The sequence below is a fragment of the Ovis canadensis genome, chromosome 7, assembly GCF_042477335.2.
Source record: "Ovis canadensis isolate MfBH-ARS-UI-01 breed Bighorn chromosome 7, ARS-UI_OviCan_v2, whole genome shotgun sequence".
NCBI classification, from domain to species: Eukaryota; Metazoa; Chordata; class Mammalia; order Artiodactyla; family Bovidae; genus Ovis; species Ovis canadensis.
Genome location: NC_091251.1, coordinates 22,373,984 through 22,391,717, shown reverse-complemented (window position 1 = coordinate 22,391,717; position 17,734 = coordinate 22,373,984). Strand labels below are relative to the sequence as shown.

The following is a 17,734-nucleotide window of genomic DNA, read 5'->3' as shown; positions in this document are numbered from 1 at the left end:
TAATAAACAGGTTCTACAAGGTTGCTGGATCATCGAAAAAGCAAGAGTTCCAGAAAAGTATATTTCTGCTTTATTGACTATGCCAAATCCTTTGACTGTGTGGATCACAATAAACTGTGGAAAATTCCAAAAGAGATGGGAATACCAGACCACCTGACCTGCCTCTTGAGAAATCTGTGTTCAGGTCAGGAAGCAACAGTTAGAACTAGATATGGAACAACAGACTGGTTCCAAATAGGAAAAGGAGTACGTCAAGACTGCATATTGTCACCCTGTTTATTTAACTTATATGCAGAGTACATCATGAGAAATGCTGGGCTGGAAGAAGCCGAAGCTGGGATCAAGATTGCCGGGAGAAATATCAATAGCCTCAGATATGCAGATGACACCACCCTTATGGCAGAAAGTGAAGAGGAACTAAAGAGCCTCTTGATGAAAGTGAAAGAGGAGAATCAAAAAGTTGGCTTAAAGCTCAACATTCAGAAAACTAAGATCATGACATCTGGTCCCATCACTTCATGGGAAATAGATGGGGAAACAGTGGAAACAGTGGCTGACTTTATTTTGGGGGGCTCCAAAATCACTGCAGATGGTGACTGCAGCCATGAAATTAAAAGACGCTTACTCTTTGAAAGAAAATATGACCAACCTAGATAGCATATTCAAAAGCAGAGATATTGCTTTGCCAACAAAGGTCCATCTACTCAAGGCTGTGGTTTTTCCAGTGGTCATGTATGGATGTGAGAGTTGGACTGTGAAGAAAGCTGAGCGCCCAAGAATTGATGCTTTTGAACTGTGGTGTTGGAGAAGACTCTTGAGAGTCCCTTGGACCACAAGGAGTTCCAACCAGTCCATTCTAAAGGTGTTCATTGGAAGGACTGATGCTGAAGCTGAAACTCCAGTACTTTGGCCACCTCATGCAGAGAGTTGACTCACTGGAAAAGACCCTGATGCTGGAAGGGATTGGGGGCAGGAGGAGAAGGGGACGACAGAGGATGAGATGGCTGGATGGCATCACCGACTCGATGGACACGAGTTTGGGTGAACTCCGGGAGTTGGTGATGGACAAGGAGGCCTGGCGTGGTGCGATTCATGGGGTCGCAAGGAGTCGGACACGACTGAGCGACTGAACGGAACTGAACTGAGCTGCACAAGGTTGCACAGTAGAAGAGCAATGTACACCAATCAGCTGTATCTCTATACAGTAGCAATGAACAAATCAAACGAGATTAAGTAAATATTTACAATAGCATTGAAAAGAATGAAATACTTAGGAGTGAATTTAAGAAAAGAAATACAAAAGCTATATTCTGAAAACTGTAAAGCACTTAAAGAATACCTAAATAAATGAAAAGATATCCCATGTTCATGGATTAGAACACAGTATATTAAGATGGCAATAATACCCAAATTGTTTTATGAATTTAATATACTTCCTAACAAAATCCCAGCTGACCCTTGGCAGATTATTGATTAAACTGATCCTCAAATTCATAAAAAAAATAATAATAATTCAAGAGACTCAGAATAACCAAATCAATCTTGGAGAAAAAAACAAAAACAATGAACTACTCATACCTTCTGATTTCAAAACTTACTGCAAATAATTACAATAATCAAGATACCGACTTAAGAATGTAGACATATAAATAAGTGGAATAGAATTGAGAGTCTGGAAATAAACTCTTACATTTACAGTCAACTGATTTTCAACAAGAATGTCAAAAGCATTAATTAAGGAAGTAATAGACTCTTGAACAAGTGGTGCTGACAAAACGGATATCCACATGCAAAAGAATGAAATTGAACCCCTACCTCTCACCACATATAAATATAATTCAAAGTGAATCAAAGATCTTAAACAGAAGTACTAAACTATTAACTCTTAAAAGAGAATATAGATGTAAATCTTCATGACCTTGGATGAAGCAGTGATTTCCTAGATATGACACCAAAGCATAAGCAGTACAGTAGAAATTAGATAAATTGGGATTCATTAAAATTTAAACCTTTTGTGCCTCAAAAAACACCATCAAGAAAATGAAAAAGATAGTCCATAGAATGGGAGAAAATATTTGGACCTGATGAGGGACTTGTATCTGGAATATATAAAGAACTCTTACAACTAAGTAATGAAAGGATCTGAATATACTTTTCCCCAGAAAAAAGAGGATATACAAGGGGCCAACAAACAAATGAAAAGATGCTCAACTTTATTAGTCATCTACTGCTGCTGCTGCTAAGTCGCTTCAGTCGTGTCCGACTCTGTGTGACCCCATAGACGGCAGCCCACCAGGCTCCCCCGTCCCTGGGATTCTCCAGGCAAGAACACTGGAGTGGGTTGCCATTTCCTTCTCCAATGCATGAAAGTGAAAAGTGAAAGTGAAGTCACTCAGTTGTGTCCAACTCTTAGCCACCCCATGGACTTCAGCCCACCAGGCTCCTCTGTCCATGGGATTTTCCAGGCAAGAGTACTGGAGTGGGGTGCCATTGCCTTCAAACCATAATGAGATAGAACATTATACCCAATAGGCTGTAACAAAAGACAGGCAGTAATAAGTGCTGACAAATATATGGACAAATTGAAAGCCTCCTACACTGCCAGAGGGACATAACATGGTGGATATGTTTTTAAGCAACCTCAGATCCTGTAGTATTGTAGTATTTATGCTTGAAAAAAATGTGGGTATAAGTGGACCCATGCATTTCAAGCCCATATGGTGAAGGGTCAATGCTAATAGCAAAAATAAATAAATAAGTAAAATAACCTAAATTCTTATTAAAGGGGAATGCATAAATAAAAGGTGCTGTTTTATGTAGTGAAATAGGAACTAATTAAAAGGAATAAACATGCATATACATATATACATAATGTCTGAGCTCTAAAAAACAGTAGTGGATAAAAACGTCAGGTTGCAAAATAGATATAGCATAACACATACATGTACATTTCTAAAGTATAGAACTACCATGCATCATTCCTTGACACATGTATCTGTGACTGTATCTTTAAATGGCTAAAAGATGCACTGAGGTCGTGATAGCAGCAGCCATTGGGGTCTTGGGTGAAGAGACGGGGATTGAAGATGGAGAAAAGGGGTCTGACACTTCATCTTCGTTGTCCCACTTCCCTAATTGAAAGTAAAAAGCAGATATGACAAAATGTTAATATTTATTCATTCTGAGTGACAGCTCACAGGGTGTTCATTATATTATTCTTTGTCCTTTGCTTTTTGTTTAATTTCTCCCAATGAATAAAACTTCAGGAGATAACAGCATCTTTCGTCATTTAGTCTTAGACTTATTTATTGTTTAGGTATTTTATGTTCCTGTTTGTTTTAGAAGTAAATGTAAGTATAGCTGAGATAGCTACATTTCCTTCCTTTGTTTATGTCCACAAAGCGTATTCCTTTTATTTAACATTCTTTGCTATCAAAATGTGGTTTTTATATACAGACTTGTGAGCAGTAGATTATGAGGGCTCACAGTTCTACCACAGTCTGTATATTAAGAATGTACTTCCTATGGTGTGTGTGTGTGTGTGTGTGTGTGTGTGTTCAGTCGTGTCCAACTCATTGCGACCCCTGGACCATAGCCCGCCAGGCTTCTGTGTCCGTGGAATTTACAGTCAAGTAGACATCCTCACACACCCCGATCGCTTGAAGCATCCATTTGTATTGGAGCCAGCATAGCCGCGAGCAAACAGAGAAGCAAGAGGTCCAAACGAGTTCCTCTTTGGTGCTGATGGTCTGTTGGTGCTGACTGTTAAGACTGAAGGTCTGAGATCACCGACGTTTCTCAGCTCAGTCTGCAGCACGCCTCTCCAGTGTCATTGCCGCAGTTCTGACAGAAGGATGGGACTCTCTGCCTTTTCCACCAGCTTCCCGCTTTAAACTGCGTACAGCACGGAAGTCCCGCGCAGGCAGGGTGGGGGGCACGCTCACAGTCCTTTATCACTCAGAGGTGATGCTGCGCAGATGGTGGCGAGGGCACCTTTACAGACACATCACCCACTGCAACTCTTAGGCATCGGATGGGGAGTCTGGCAAACTTTGGAGGTGCACCCCAGGTAATTGCTGTGACCATATTTGAAAAGTAACAGATAAATGTGGATTTAAAGCAGACTAATAATTACACAGTTAAGTGCTAAGGTGAGGTGTTTAAACATGCACAGGTAAGAGAGAGGGGAACCGCCATACCTTACTTTTGGGGATTCACCAGGGTCTTCAACTGGAGTAGAACTCAGGTCTCTCCCGCTGCACCTTATTTGCTCCTCCCCACAAGCAGGAGCAGGAGGCAGTTAAGGCCGTGCTAATAACTGACCCTTGTGTATTGACATCTATCCCGGGGACAGGCTGGCTCCAAAATTAGACAGATAAAAGGGTCCAAATTGAGCAAAGAAGGAACTAGGCATGCTCAGTTTGGACCCTTTCATCTGTCTAATTTTGGAGCCAGCCTGTCCCCGAGATAGATGTCAATACACAAGGGTCAGTTATTAGCACGGCCTCCCTGCCACAGATTTGAAGCTACGTTCTTTTCAACCAGCTTTATCAGTAACAAAGCCCATATGTTTAGCTCCATCCGTCTGGCCTCTTACTCATCAGTTGGTTCCAAACTCAAGAGGGAAAGAGGGAGCAGGTACTATCAAGTGTCCCCCTCCCCCACCACAGCCTGATGATCAATTAATATAAAACTCCAAGAGTATAAATTAACGTAACCCACGATATCAATGGACTTCCCTGGTGGCTCAGATGGTAAAGCGTCTGTCTACAATGTGGGAGACCCAGGTTTGATCCCTAGTTCGGGAAGATCCCCTGGGGAAGGAAATGGCAATCCACTCCAGTACTCTTGCCTGGAAAATCCCATGGACAGAGGAGCCTGGTAGGCTACAGTCCATGGGGTCACAGAGAGTCAGACACGACTGAGCGACTTCACAGACACGATATCAATGGGTGCAGTGTAGGTGGCTCGGTGATAGAGAACCCGCCTGATAATGCAGGAGACACAGGAGACATGGGTTCCATCCCTGGGTCGGGAGGATCCCCTGGAGGAGGGCATGGCAACCCCCTCCAGTATTCTTGCCTGGAGAATCCCATGACAAGGAGCCTGGTGGGCTACAGTCCATGGGGTCACAAGGAGTCTGACATGTCTGAGCACGCATGACCACATGCCATCAACCAATAATAAATATATACCAGAATATATACCATATATATATATATATGTATATATACCAGAATGATCTTATCTGAATAGTTAACTGAGCATTGCTCACTTACTCTTAGATTTTGTAAGTGGGGTTAAAAAAATAAATGTACGATTTATCATGGCATGCTTGAACAACTTGAGACAGACTCCATTAAGAAGTACATTTTATAATGTGTTATATTATCTACACAGGTATACAAGTGTACACAGATTCATCTAACTCAATCATGCAATAGCAAAAACTAAAGGCACCAAAAAAAGACAACCCTGCCTGCTGCCACAGTACACAGGTCTGCAAGTGGCCATCTGTGTATTGGCAGAACACAGTGCTTTTAAGGTTGAATTAGTGTTCTAATCTCTTTGGGATTCCCTTTATACTTGTGGTGGTCTATGACTGATGTTCCATGTAACTTGAGCTCTCTGTTTATATTTAATAGAAGATTCAGTCCTGTGGCAGGATACACATTTACGCTCCAGTGTTGAATAAAAGCTACTGTTCTGCAGGAGGGATATAAAATGTTGATTTATAATGACGCATTCCAATAACAGTGATCTAATTCTTCCAAACCCTCTCCCCAGGTCCTGGGAACAGCATGGCTCTGGACAAGGATGATTCTTCCCTTCTGGAATATTCAGCCTTCAACACATCTATCCATGCTGCCATTAGACACCAGAACTGGAAACTGCTCACTGGATACCCAGGTAGAAGGCTTAGCTGGGAGAAAAGCTGGGAGATTTCTTAGCTCCAGAAAAGCTGGGAGATTTCCCAAAGAATAGCTGCCTTTCACAGAACACCATCTCTGCACTGCTGAATGAGAGGGAGGGGTGTAATCTCGTCCTACAGTTTTAAAAATTAGGAACTAACTGTTGAGGTGGTGGTGGGGCAGGGGGAGGCTTCCCAGGTGGCGCTAGTGGTAAAGAACCCGCCTGCCAATGCGGAAGATGTAAGAGGCATGGGTTCAGTCCCTGGGGTGGGAAGATCCCCTGAAGGAGGGCATGGCAACCCACTCCAGTATTCTTGCCTGGAGAATCCCACGGACAGAGGAGCCTGGCAGGCTACATGGGATCACAAATTCAGACACGACTGACGCAACCTAGCGTGAATGCATGTAGAGGTAGGGGGAGGGGGAGGGAAAGAAACACAGCTCTAGGACTTCGTGGAAAATAAGGATTTCAGACACACACGGCCGGCAAGCGCGATACGTCTAGCTGGCAAAGACAGTCTCTGAAAGGGACATCTTCAACCAAGGGTATAGTAGGGAAAAGGGGTTGCTTCCACTGAGCACATTCTTTAGAGGTGACATCTTTTAAATATTTTTATGGTATGTGGTTTGATGGTTAAGACTGTGATGCAATTAAGCAGTGTTTATAATGAGGCCCTTTTTGATGTTTGCAGCAAGACAGTCCTTCATTGTTTGTGACTGTCCCATATGTTGTAAGACATTTTAGCATCCCTGGCCCATGACTACTAAATGACAGTTGTACCCACCCCAACACTGCCCCCAAGTTCACTGTGACAACTAAAAATAACCCCGCTACACACACACAGACACACACACACGCATGCACACACACAGAGATACACACACATATGCACACACATACACATTTGCACATGTGCCCACACACACACGCACACACACACATGCTCTTTCCTGGAAGCCCCAGCCTCACTGTGAAGCAGTGGGACATGTTTAGTTAAAGCCCCAGAAGTCAGAGTCTGAGACAAATCTAGACATAACATCAAGGGCCACGTTTTTTTTAATGTGTCCAAACCCACAGCCCAGCTCAGCCTTATCTTCTTCCTTGAAGATAGATTCTACCTACAATGCTTCTCCTCCAATAAACTGTTGTATTTCTTTGCCAGGCTGTGGTCACTGGTTTCCCCCACCATCTCAGCATAATGTTTCTGTGATACCCTCATCGGACCCACCAGCCAAGACCCTCTGGCTCTTTGACATTGACCAGGACCCCGAGGAAAGGCATGACCTGTCAAGAGAATATCCCCACATCGTCAAGAAGCTCCTTTCCCGTCTGCAGTTCTACCAGAAACACTCCGTGCCTGTGTACTTCCCGGCACAAGACCCACGCTGTGATCCCAAGGCCACTGGGGCCTGGGGCCCTTGGATGTAGGATTTCCAGCAGCCTGGAGGGCAGCCTGAAAGCTTCTCCATTTGCAAGCTGGACTCCAGGCCTTTCCTCGTACGATTCTTGTCTCCTTTGTTCTCCCAGCCTGGGTTCCCCCGGCCCTGCTCTTGCTCCTAAACCACCCCGAGTTGTCTAATTTCAACCCTTAGTGCAATTGAGGTGCTTGAACACTGATGCTCTTGGCTGGCGTATGTGTCCAGAGGGGAGGGTGACTGGGTTCACCCTCCCTTTCCTGAGCTGAGGGATTGCTGGGAATTTGATTTAAAAGAGGAAGTTACTGAGTCTTGGAGACTGGAGCAGCTGGTTCTTTTTGCCTCACAAGTCAGATGTTAGATTTCCCTCTGCAATAGCCGGGTTTTACTGGAGTGACTCACGTTTCTTGTAACAAATGAAAGGGTTAGACAGTCGTTAATGGTTCTGCTGGCCACGGGTTCTCCCTGCCTGTGAGAGATCCTGTTCAGGCATCCCCTGTGAGTAACCCGCCTTGGTTCACCCCTTGCTCACGCATCTCATCACTCACCTCATCACTCATCCTGTCATGGAGCATAAGGCTCGTTTCATTATTAACATGAGTTTGGCAATAGGCCTATTCCTTAGTTTTGGGCTTTACGATTAAGAAATGTGTTTTTATCCCCCAGTTTTTCCCAACTGTTGCTCATCTTGTCTGGACTGCCACCACCCCCACACCCTTTGTGGTTCTTTTTCTGCCCTTTCTTCTGATTCAGGCATCCTGCGCCTGGGAAGGCTGCTTTGCTCCTCCACTACGAGCGCCGCTGGTCTCTGATACACTGCTGCAGCCTGCCTCCCTTCTGCCCCTGACCCTGAAGCTAGAGCGCTACCTAGAGAGACGGCGAGTCTAGCTCTGTGGGCACGATCATGGCAGTACTCGGGTCTCTGTCATGTGCTTGGAGATTTTTTTTCTCGTTGCATGGAGTTTATTCTAATGATTGTGGCTTAGTGTCAAAATATATTTAGTTGCACTGCTCTTGCCTAGAAGTGAGGAGAAACCTTGGGAAAGGATGATATTGTCCCCAGATGATGCAAGTAGTAGGCAGTTTGAAAAAGGAAATAGCCAGCCTGTGGGATACTAGACCTTGATAACACAGAAGAAGGATCCCATGTTTCTCTATTTTTGTACTGAGGTTGGGGGAAGAGGATACACAGTTTGATCTTCCAGCTCTGCTAACATGAACCAATCCAGATGAACTTCAAAGAGTGTCAAACTCAGGAAAATGTGGCCAAAATCTACATACCCTTTTTTTTTTTTCATTAACTCGACTGTTTCATTCAATGCTTATCTCCAATGCCTGGATCAATGCCTGCTGTGTGGAAGGCACTCAATACACCTTTCTAAAAAATAAGTGAGTGAATGAATAAATGAGGAAGTCTCACATCAGGGAAGATGCTAGTTTAATGAGCTGAGTCCTGGGCTGAATATAAATGTCTTCCAACCGTCCCTTTTCTGTTCTCAGGCTGCCCTCCTGGGCAGGAGCACAGTGCACATATCTGGGCAGTCCAGGACACCGTAGTGAAGTTGTGGTGTCTTCCAGAGGGAGAAGGGCAAGAAACACGCCTGCTGCAGGGACTCTCCTGCCAATAATCCTCTGTTCTCGTCTGCAGAGGACACTGGAAGCTAAAACCACCAAATAATACAATATAGGTCATGGCACAGCTGTCCTTCAGTTCAGCAGCAGTATCCTCTGGTGACCACTAGTTTGTGGTAAAATACAATGAATGGAAAGAAACGGTGCTAGAACTAATGACACCTGTTACCAGCCTGCACCCCACGCCTGGGCTGGCATGCAGCTGGCCAGAATGCTTCTAACTCACTCCCAAGCCTGTGGCAGATATTATGCATAACTGAGCCCAGTGTTCCTTCTGGACCCTTCTAACCCTGGGGTGGAGGTACTGTTGATGCTCTAAGATTGGAGGCCATCACTACGTGATCGCTGTTCTCTCCTCCTACTGTCCTCCCAACAGCTGCTGCCAATCCTAGGTCCTTGATTGCTGCGTACCGTGTGGATGTTCTGCACTCGATGGACCCAAAAGGAATTTTAAAGACCGATTTTTTGGTAAAACTTTTACTTGAGATCTTATGTTATCCACATAGAATGTCATTGGGTTTTCTTATTCTGTACGGGAATGTAAACAGATTCATAGGTTGTCACTCGAAGTATTAATGGTATTTCTTTCTGATTTGGTTTACCTATGGTTTTGTTTATTCAATTTTCTTTTTACTACCTGATTACTCCAGATGTAGGGGACAAAAAATTAAATTTATCTTTGGAAATGTGTCAGCTGTGAGTATGGGGTTTCCATTTGGGAGATGAAAAGGTTCTGGAACCAGATAGTAGTGATGGTTGTACAACATCATGAATGCACTTAATGCCTCTGAATTGTACTTTAAACGGTTCGAATGTTTAATTTTAAGTTGTATAGTTTTTAACCACAATTCCAAAACTGTGTTGGCCTGTTTTGTATCATGTGAATTTTAACTGAAAAAAGCTTTTAAATAAATATAACAAAAAATATCAGAGCTGAAAAAAAATGTGTCCATCATTGCCTCCAAAGACACACAATATCCTATTTTATCCTACAAAATTGGAGGAAGGTCAAGAGAGGGTAGGAGTAAATCTAAAGTGATAATAAGGGAATGTATTAGTTTTCTATTGCTGTATAATAAATTACCCCCAAATTTAACAGCTTAAAACAATGAAGATTTGTTATATTAAACATTGTATGAGAGTCAGAAGTTTAGGAGTGGTTTACCTGGGTGGTTCTGGCTCAGGGTCTCTCATGGAATCGTATTCAAGCAATTGTCTGGGGCGACATTCCTCTGAGTGGATCACAACAATCTGTGGAAAATTCTTGAAGAGGGGAATAACAGACCACCTTACCTGCCTCCTGAGAAACCTGTATGCAGGTCAAGAAGCAACAGTTAGAACCAGATATAGAACAACAGACTAGTTCAAAATTGGGAAAGGAGTACACCAAGACTATATTGTCCCCCTGCTTATTTAACTTCTATTCAGAGTACATCACGCAAAATGCCAGGCTGGATGAATCACAAGCTGGAATCAAGATTTCCAGGAGGAATATCAACAACCTCAGATATGCAGATGACACCACCCTAATGGCAGAAAGCAAAGAGGAACTAAAGAGCCTCTTGATAAGGGTGAAAGAGGAGAGTGAAAAAGCTGGCTTAAAACAGCATTCAGCAAACTAAGATCATAGCATCCAATCCCATCTCTTCATGGCAAATAGATGGGGGAAAAGTGAAAAAAATGACAGACTTTATTCTCTTGGGCTCCAAAATCACTGCAGATGGTAGCCATGAAATTAAAAGACGCTTGCTCCTTGGAAGAAAAGCTGTGACCAACACAGACAGCATATTAAAAAGCAGAGACATCACTTTGCTGACAAAGGTCTATATAGTCAGAGCTATGTTTCTTCCAGTAGTCATGTATGGATGTGAGAGTTGGGTCATATAGAAGGCTGAGCGCTGATAAATTGATGCTTTTGAACTGTGGTGCTGGAAAAGACTCTTGAGAGTCCCTTGGACAGCAAGGAGATCAAACCAATAAATCCTAAAGGAGATCAACCCTTTAGGATATTCATTTGAAGGAATGATGCTGAAGCTCCAATACTTTGGCCACCTGATGCAAAAAGCTACTTTGATGCTGGGAAAGACTGAAGACAGGAGGAGAAGGGGATGACAAAGGATGAGCTGTTTGGATGGGATCACTGACTCAATGGACAGGAATCTGAGCAAGTTCCAGGAGATGGTGAAGGACAGGGAAGTCTGGTGTGCTGCAGTCTGTGGGGGTCGCAAAGACTTGGACATGACTGAGCAACTGAGCAACAGTCCTCTGAAGGCTTGACTGGAGTTGGAGAACCCACTTCCAAGATGACACTCACAAGGCTCTTGGCTGGAGGCCTCAGTTCCCTGCTCTGTGGGCCTCTCCATGGGCTGAGTTATATTCTCACACATGGTAGCAAGCTTCCAGCAGAGCCAGAAATCCAAAGAGAGAAAGAGGGAGCTGCAGTACCTTTTATAACCTGGTCTCCAAAAGCGTGCACCATCTCCTCCACCTTTTTTCACTTCCTTAAAACCGAGTCACAAAGTCCAACCCATACACAGAGGAGAAGAATTAGGCTCTGCCTCTTAAAAGAAGTGTTCAATTTGGAAGTGGATACATTTGACACCACTACAGACAGCAGAGGAGAATGGGCACAGGTAACTTCCTGGGGAATAAAGTGTCGACCCAAGCCCACGTGCATTTAGCAAATGCTGCTATTTGAAGAGAAAGAGTAGAAAAAGCATCCAGCTTTGCTCTTTTGTGGCAGGATGACCATGGACCTTTTCTGTGCCTCACTTTTCCCTTGGTGACATGATGGGTTGGAGGAGATAATCCCTAACTTCTCTTACACCCCTAGCATTCAGAACCGTGCCTGGCACAGAGGAGATGTTCATTACATGTCAGCTGATTGACTCTCAACTGACTGAATTCTAATGCAAGGGTAAGAAATAATAGTGCTAAACATAGCCTGAAGCTGTGCTCAGTCTTTGAGAAAAGAACTGATCTGGTGATGGAAGGCAGCTCAGTGCTTTCCTTGTGGGGGAAGGATACTGACTAGGGAGGGAAACGCTGAAACTTACTAGGAATCAAAAAATTCTCTGTATCTTGATCTAGCGGTCTTTCCATGGGTGTATCCATATGTAAAAATGCACTGAGAGGTCTTGTATGCTTGATGCACTTTATGGTTTATATGTTACATGTAATTTAAGAGTGCTTTATAACAAAAATACCTGCCCTTAGAGCACAGAGCTCACTACCTACTTACCTACTAAGTCACCATAATGTACCTGGAACATACAAACATCTGTAAAAAACAAACAAACATTCTAAATAAGGAAATCTACTATTTAAAGAAGACTTTTGTGAATCCTTTTGGAAACACAAATTTAGGATTTTTTATTTACAAAACCTGAATACATCAATTTAGATTTCCTTGATGAAAGTGAAAGAGGAGAATGAAAAAGTTGGCTTAAAGCTCAACATTCAGAAAACTAAGACCAGGACATCTGGTCCCATCACTTCATGGGAAATAGATGGGGAAACAGTGGAAACAGTGTCAGACTTTATTTTGGGGGGCTCCAAAATCACTGCAGATGGTGATTACAGCTATGAAATTAAAAGATGCTTACTCCTTGGAAGGAAAGTTATGGCCAACCTAGATGGCATATTAAAAAGCAGAGACATTACTTTGCCAACAAAGGTCCGTCTAGTCAAGGCTATGGTTTTTCCAGTAGTCGTGTATGGATGTGAGAGTTGGACTGTGAAGTAAGCTGAGTGCCGAAGAACTGATGCTTTTGAACTGTGGTGTTGGAGGAGACTCTTGAGGGTCCCTTGGACTGCAAGGAGATCCAACCAGTCCATCCTAAAGGAGATCAGTCCTGGGTGTTCTTTGGAAGGAATGATGCTAAAGCTGAAACTCCAGTACTTTGGCCACCTCATGCGAAGAGTTGACTCAGTGGAAAAGGCTCCGATGCTGGGAGGGATTGGGGGCAGGAAGAGAAGGGGACAACAGAGGATGAGATGGCTGGATGGCATCACGGACTCGATGGACGTGAGCGTGAGTGAACTTCGGGAGTTGGTGATGGACAGGGAGGCCTGGCGTGCTGTGATTCATGAGGTTGCAAAGAGTCGGACACGACTGAGTGACTGTACTGAACTGAACTGAAACTGACATTTGCTACCCTGAAGTCGTGACACCCTCGGATTGGTGCTGGGGGAGGCAGGTATAGAGACTAGGAAATGGCACTAACTGAGGGTGTGGCTTGGGGCTTATTGTATTCTTTAGTACCAAGTTATTTCCAGCTCAACAATTTTTAAGAAAATTCCAGCCAACACTAAATGTATTCAAGTAGTAATTATCCTTCCCAATCACCACTTAAGCTTTAAAATCTATTTTTTGTCCAAGCGCAGAAGAGTTTTCACTTCGGTAGATTGGTTCATTTTCAGGCCGCTGAGAGACCAGTCTGCTCACTCTGTCTTCACCCCTTACTGATCACGGGAGCACGTGGGTTTGACTGACACCTGCCACATGCCTTTCATCTTTGCCCTGTTGCGGTGGGCACCACCCACCAGATGACACAAAGCAGCAGAGGATAGCAGGGCTCACGCTGCCCTGGGCCTGATGTCAGGGCTCTGTGACCATCAGGAACCTGAAGAGACAGTTTCATTCCCAAACTAATTCACTCAGGGTAGCAATTGTTGAGCTTAAGATATTTCGTGTAATATCCTTTATTATTTTTCTGATAATAATCTTCATTTTAATCCCATTAGTGAAGTATAGATGATCTCAGAACTGATATCTTAAAGGAGCATAACTTTCCCCCCAGCCCCACCCAGGTCTCAACAGAGGGCCTGGACGCAGAAGGGCTGGCGTGCTGTCAATCACATCACGAGGCAGCCACCAGCCTCTTATTCACACCAGGGTCTTGCAGAGCAGGGGGGATAAACATAAACACACATGCGCCACCCACGCCCCACCCGGGGTGAACAGGACTGACTGCAGTTTTATTTACATTAAATGAATCAAGTGAAAGCTTAGACTGCCCTTGCGCCAGGATGTTGTAGTTCTTGTTGCTGGGCTCATTCACGTCCGCACCGTGATAGGTACTGGAGGCCGGGGCCAGGGCAGCTGATGGCAGCGGGGTGGTGCGGGGGCACTGAATCAGACCCCACTCCCAGGAAGCTCACCCGCCGGGGAGCCCAGGCGGAGCCCAGCAGACAGGAGGAGGACGGGGTCCTGGGCAGGCAGAAGGGAACTGGAGGGGCTCGCAGTCAGAGGTAGTGCTCCTCCGCGCCCGGCAAGGGAATTCATTTGACCTTAAATGTGAGCTGCTCATTTTTGTTCCACTAATGAGAGCAGTGAGTTTGCTCTATATAAATTATCTTTACATTTGATTAGAGGAGCCCCTGCTCTGCTAGGGAAAGCGCTGGTTTGGTATGAAAACATCATTGTGGGGGCTACACAAGAGGACCTCTGGTTTTTCCTGGTTCTTAAGCCAGGGCTTGAGTGAAAAGCTTTGGATTTAATGCATGCAAGTGATGGGCATATGCAGACTCCACATCCAGGAGGAGATGGGTCCTTTGCCGTGGGACCTGCCTGAGTTCTATTACCGAGGCCCAAAGGTACTCCTTCCCTGCAAAGACATGGCTCCCCGGCCAGCCAGAGCCAGGAGGGCGCACGCGGCACCTTACGGTTCCCCTCAGATCTCTGTGGCCCCCATAGGCCCTTCCACTGCCGAATGTCTTAGCATGCTGCTGCTGCCGCCGCTGTTTCATCACTCGGTCGTGTCCAAATCTTTGTGGCCCCATGGACTGTAGCCCGCCAGGCTCCTCTGTCCCTGGGATTTCCCAGGCGAGAATACTGGAGTGGGTTGCCATTCCCTTCTCCAGGAGGTCCTCCCGACACAGGAATCAAAGCTGCATCTCCTGCTTGGCAGGCAGATCCTTCACCACTTAGCCACCTGGAAATACATGTCTTAACATGGTGCTTTTCCTGAAATTCACAAATCTTTACTAGAATAAATAATTTACAGGGATGCTTTTTTTTTTTTTAACCACTGGGGTAAGGGGGAAACTAATGCAATGGGTTGTCATAAAAATACAATAATGCTCTTAATAAATACACACAGTAAGTACTCAGTAAATAAATAAATTGCTCTTAAATTAGCTCTCAGAACTGCTCCTGGCCTGGAAGGAAAGAGTATTGGAGAGTTACTAACTTTTGTAGCAAATGATTCCGTGTTACCCGTGCCAGGGCTGTGACTTTGGCAACCCTGGCCTGGAGACAAAGGAACTCCCCAAGGGCGGGCCCGCTGGTTCCCTGCGTGCCCAGGCCCCACAGGGGTGCTGGGCGACGCGCCACCTGACTGGTGACTACTGGTCCTCCCCGCCTGCCATTTCCTCCAAGAAGAATCACAGCTGCACACTTCTTCTCACAGTTTGTTTTGCTCGTGTGCCTGGAGACCCCAAAGCAAGGGAAGCATTCAAAACGAGATAAACGTATAAACACGAGAAGAAACCAACACACATATCCTCTGCAACACAGTCGGGAAATCACACGGGATCTGACCAAAGGAAGAAGCCAGGAAAGTCAATAAACAAGCTGGAGGAGACGCAATGTACAGAGATGAAATGTTTAGAAGAAATAAACACTGAGAGGAGGGGAAAAGAGGCAACATGGAAGATCTTGAGTTAAAAAGTTTCCTAAGCCTCTATTTCCAGGATTGTATCTGAGGTCCCAGGGATCAGAAGGTCACCCTCCCAGGAGACTGTTTCACGAATGCCTCGAAATTTCTCCTCTCTGCCTCATAGCCCTCTCTCAGCCCCTCGGTGCCCACCTGGGCCTTGTTCTGGGTTGTGTAATTTTCAGGGATGCCATGTTTTTCTAGTTATTAAGGCAAGGCAGGGAATCAACCTTCCTTGAGGACACGCTGTATGCCAGACACCGTTTTTGACTTTTTACAATGGCTACCAAATTGCTCTCAGTAATATTTCATCGTGAGATAAATGGTTTTACTGAATTTGCATGAAGTCCCACAGCCAGTAGAGTTGGAACTGAAATCGAGTTTGCTTTTAAGAAGCCCCTACCCCCCTACTCTGTTTCTCTGTAACCTCTAGTCCCCAGGTTCCTTCCCGTCCCTGTGTCCTGTGCCTTTAAGGATCATTTGCAGACAGTCCTGTTCTGACTGTTTAGGGCTGAGGAGCCTCAGGTGAGTGACACTCAAAACTAGAGTCAGATGGTCAGCTCGGCACAGCGCTGGGATGCATGGAGGTCAGAGAAGGCTGTGAAGAGACAGGTACGGCAGTTCAGCAAGAGAGCTGTGAGAGTCAGAGGGTAAAAAGCTAACGGGAAGCTTAGAGAATAAAACACAGTTGAAAGGAATTGGAATTCCTCAGCCTGGAGAGGAAGTTTATTAATGTTTTTTCATATATTTCGCAGGAAAATCGCCTTCCCCCACGCAGGTCTCTGCGGCTGGTGACCGTCTTCCCAGTGAATGCACAGACAGAACCCACAGCACAGTGCCCAGAGGAGGAGAGGAGACCAACAGGTGGGTTCTCAAAACACCCTGAAGCTTCTGATGAGGGTGCTGGCTGGACCGTGGAATTTAACATCCTGTCTTGTTCTGTGACCAGCACTAGTTTCTGCATCAACTGGTCTCTAGTTACAGTCAGTTGCCATCTTGCTGAATGCTGGAAGGGGATGTGGTTCTCACTAGCAACCCTGAATACTGTCTTTTAAATAATGTTGGTAGAACCCCATTCCTTCTCTGTGTTTAGGGCTCTGAGATGAAGTATAACAAACACTTGGGAAACAGATACTCTGTAAAGTTCTGTTTGTAATGCTTTCTCTTTGGGGTTTGGGATGAAAGAAGGTAATGCAGAGGTTAGCCTGTTTATGTGGACTTTCTTATGAGGAATATTGCTTTATGAGGATCTCGCCTTAAAAAGAGGAATGCAAATAATGACTGTGGTTCAGATGGTATATTTTGGTTTAAATTGTTACATAGAGAGCTCTGTGTTGGTCAGCAGGACCTGGTTAGAGACATGCTTTGATTTCTGTAGTTAATTAAACATTGTTGCCTTGAGTTAAAAGTTAAGTGGCTGAGCCATAGTAAATTATGCTCCCAACTCCTCTTATGGGCTGGGACGGAAAGATGTTCGTGAGAGGTCAATCTCTGCTTCTTATACAGCGGTGGGGGGCTGAAGGCAGGGTCTGGTCTGATGCTGAAGGAGGGCGGGGCTGCTGCGAGCTTTCAGGTCAAGACCACCCCAGGGCACAGCCACCCCGTCACCACGCAGAGCCGAGTCAGGGTGTACTTAGTCCATCCCAGATGAGGAGGAAGGGCACTTTTGAGACAGGATGGCAGGGTGGAGTGAGCAGAGGTGCCATCACCCTCTTTTCCTTTGTCACTGATGTTTTACACAGAACACCAGTAGTGACTAGAGCTTGACCTTTTCCTAGTACTTAGTACCGTATGATTTCAAAATCCTCGCTGCTTTGACAGGCTTTAGAATGGTGCATTGTTTTGTCTTTCTTTCAGTGCCAGGAGATTGCACTTTCTCATATATTTATTGGTTCCTATGGCTCTTTTTTGAGTGGCCTGGTCTGGTCCCACTTCCTCCCCCCTCCAATTTCCCTGGCCCTGTCATGGGGGCGGAGAGAGGGGAGTGGGGTGGAACAGTAGCTCTAGCTGAGGTTCGTGCAAGGCAAAGCCAGCCTTTGGACCTGAACCATCATCTCAGCTGAAGCTGCCAGTCCTCCCGTTTCTAGGTGGTGAATTTCAAGTGGTCCTTGCTTT

At 45.0% G+C, this 17,734-nt stretch overlaps 1 protein-coding gene across 1 annotated transcript in view; it reads left to right on the top strand.

Annotated features, from left to right (window-relative positions):
• ARSB (arylsulfatase B) overlaps positions 1-8,752 on the top strand; it is a 166,611-nt gene extending 157,859 nt beyond the window's left edge. The window contains exons 8-9 of the mRNA XM_069595377.1: positions 5,788-5,910; positions 7,076-8,752. Coding sequence (XP_069451478.1) covers positions 5,788-5,910; positions 7,076-7,341 — 389 coding nt within the window. The 3' untranslated portion in view covers positions 7,342-8,752. The remainder of the gene's footprint in view (positions 1-5,787; positions 5,911-7,075) is intronic.
• Positions 8,753-17,734: the final 8,982 nt, after the last annotated feature.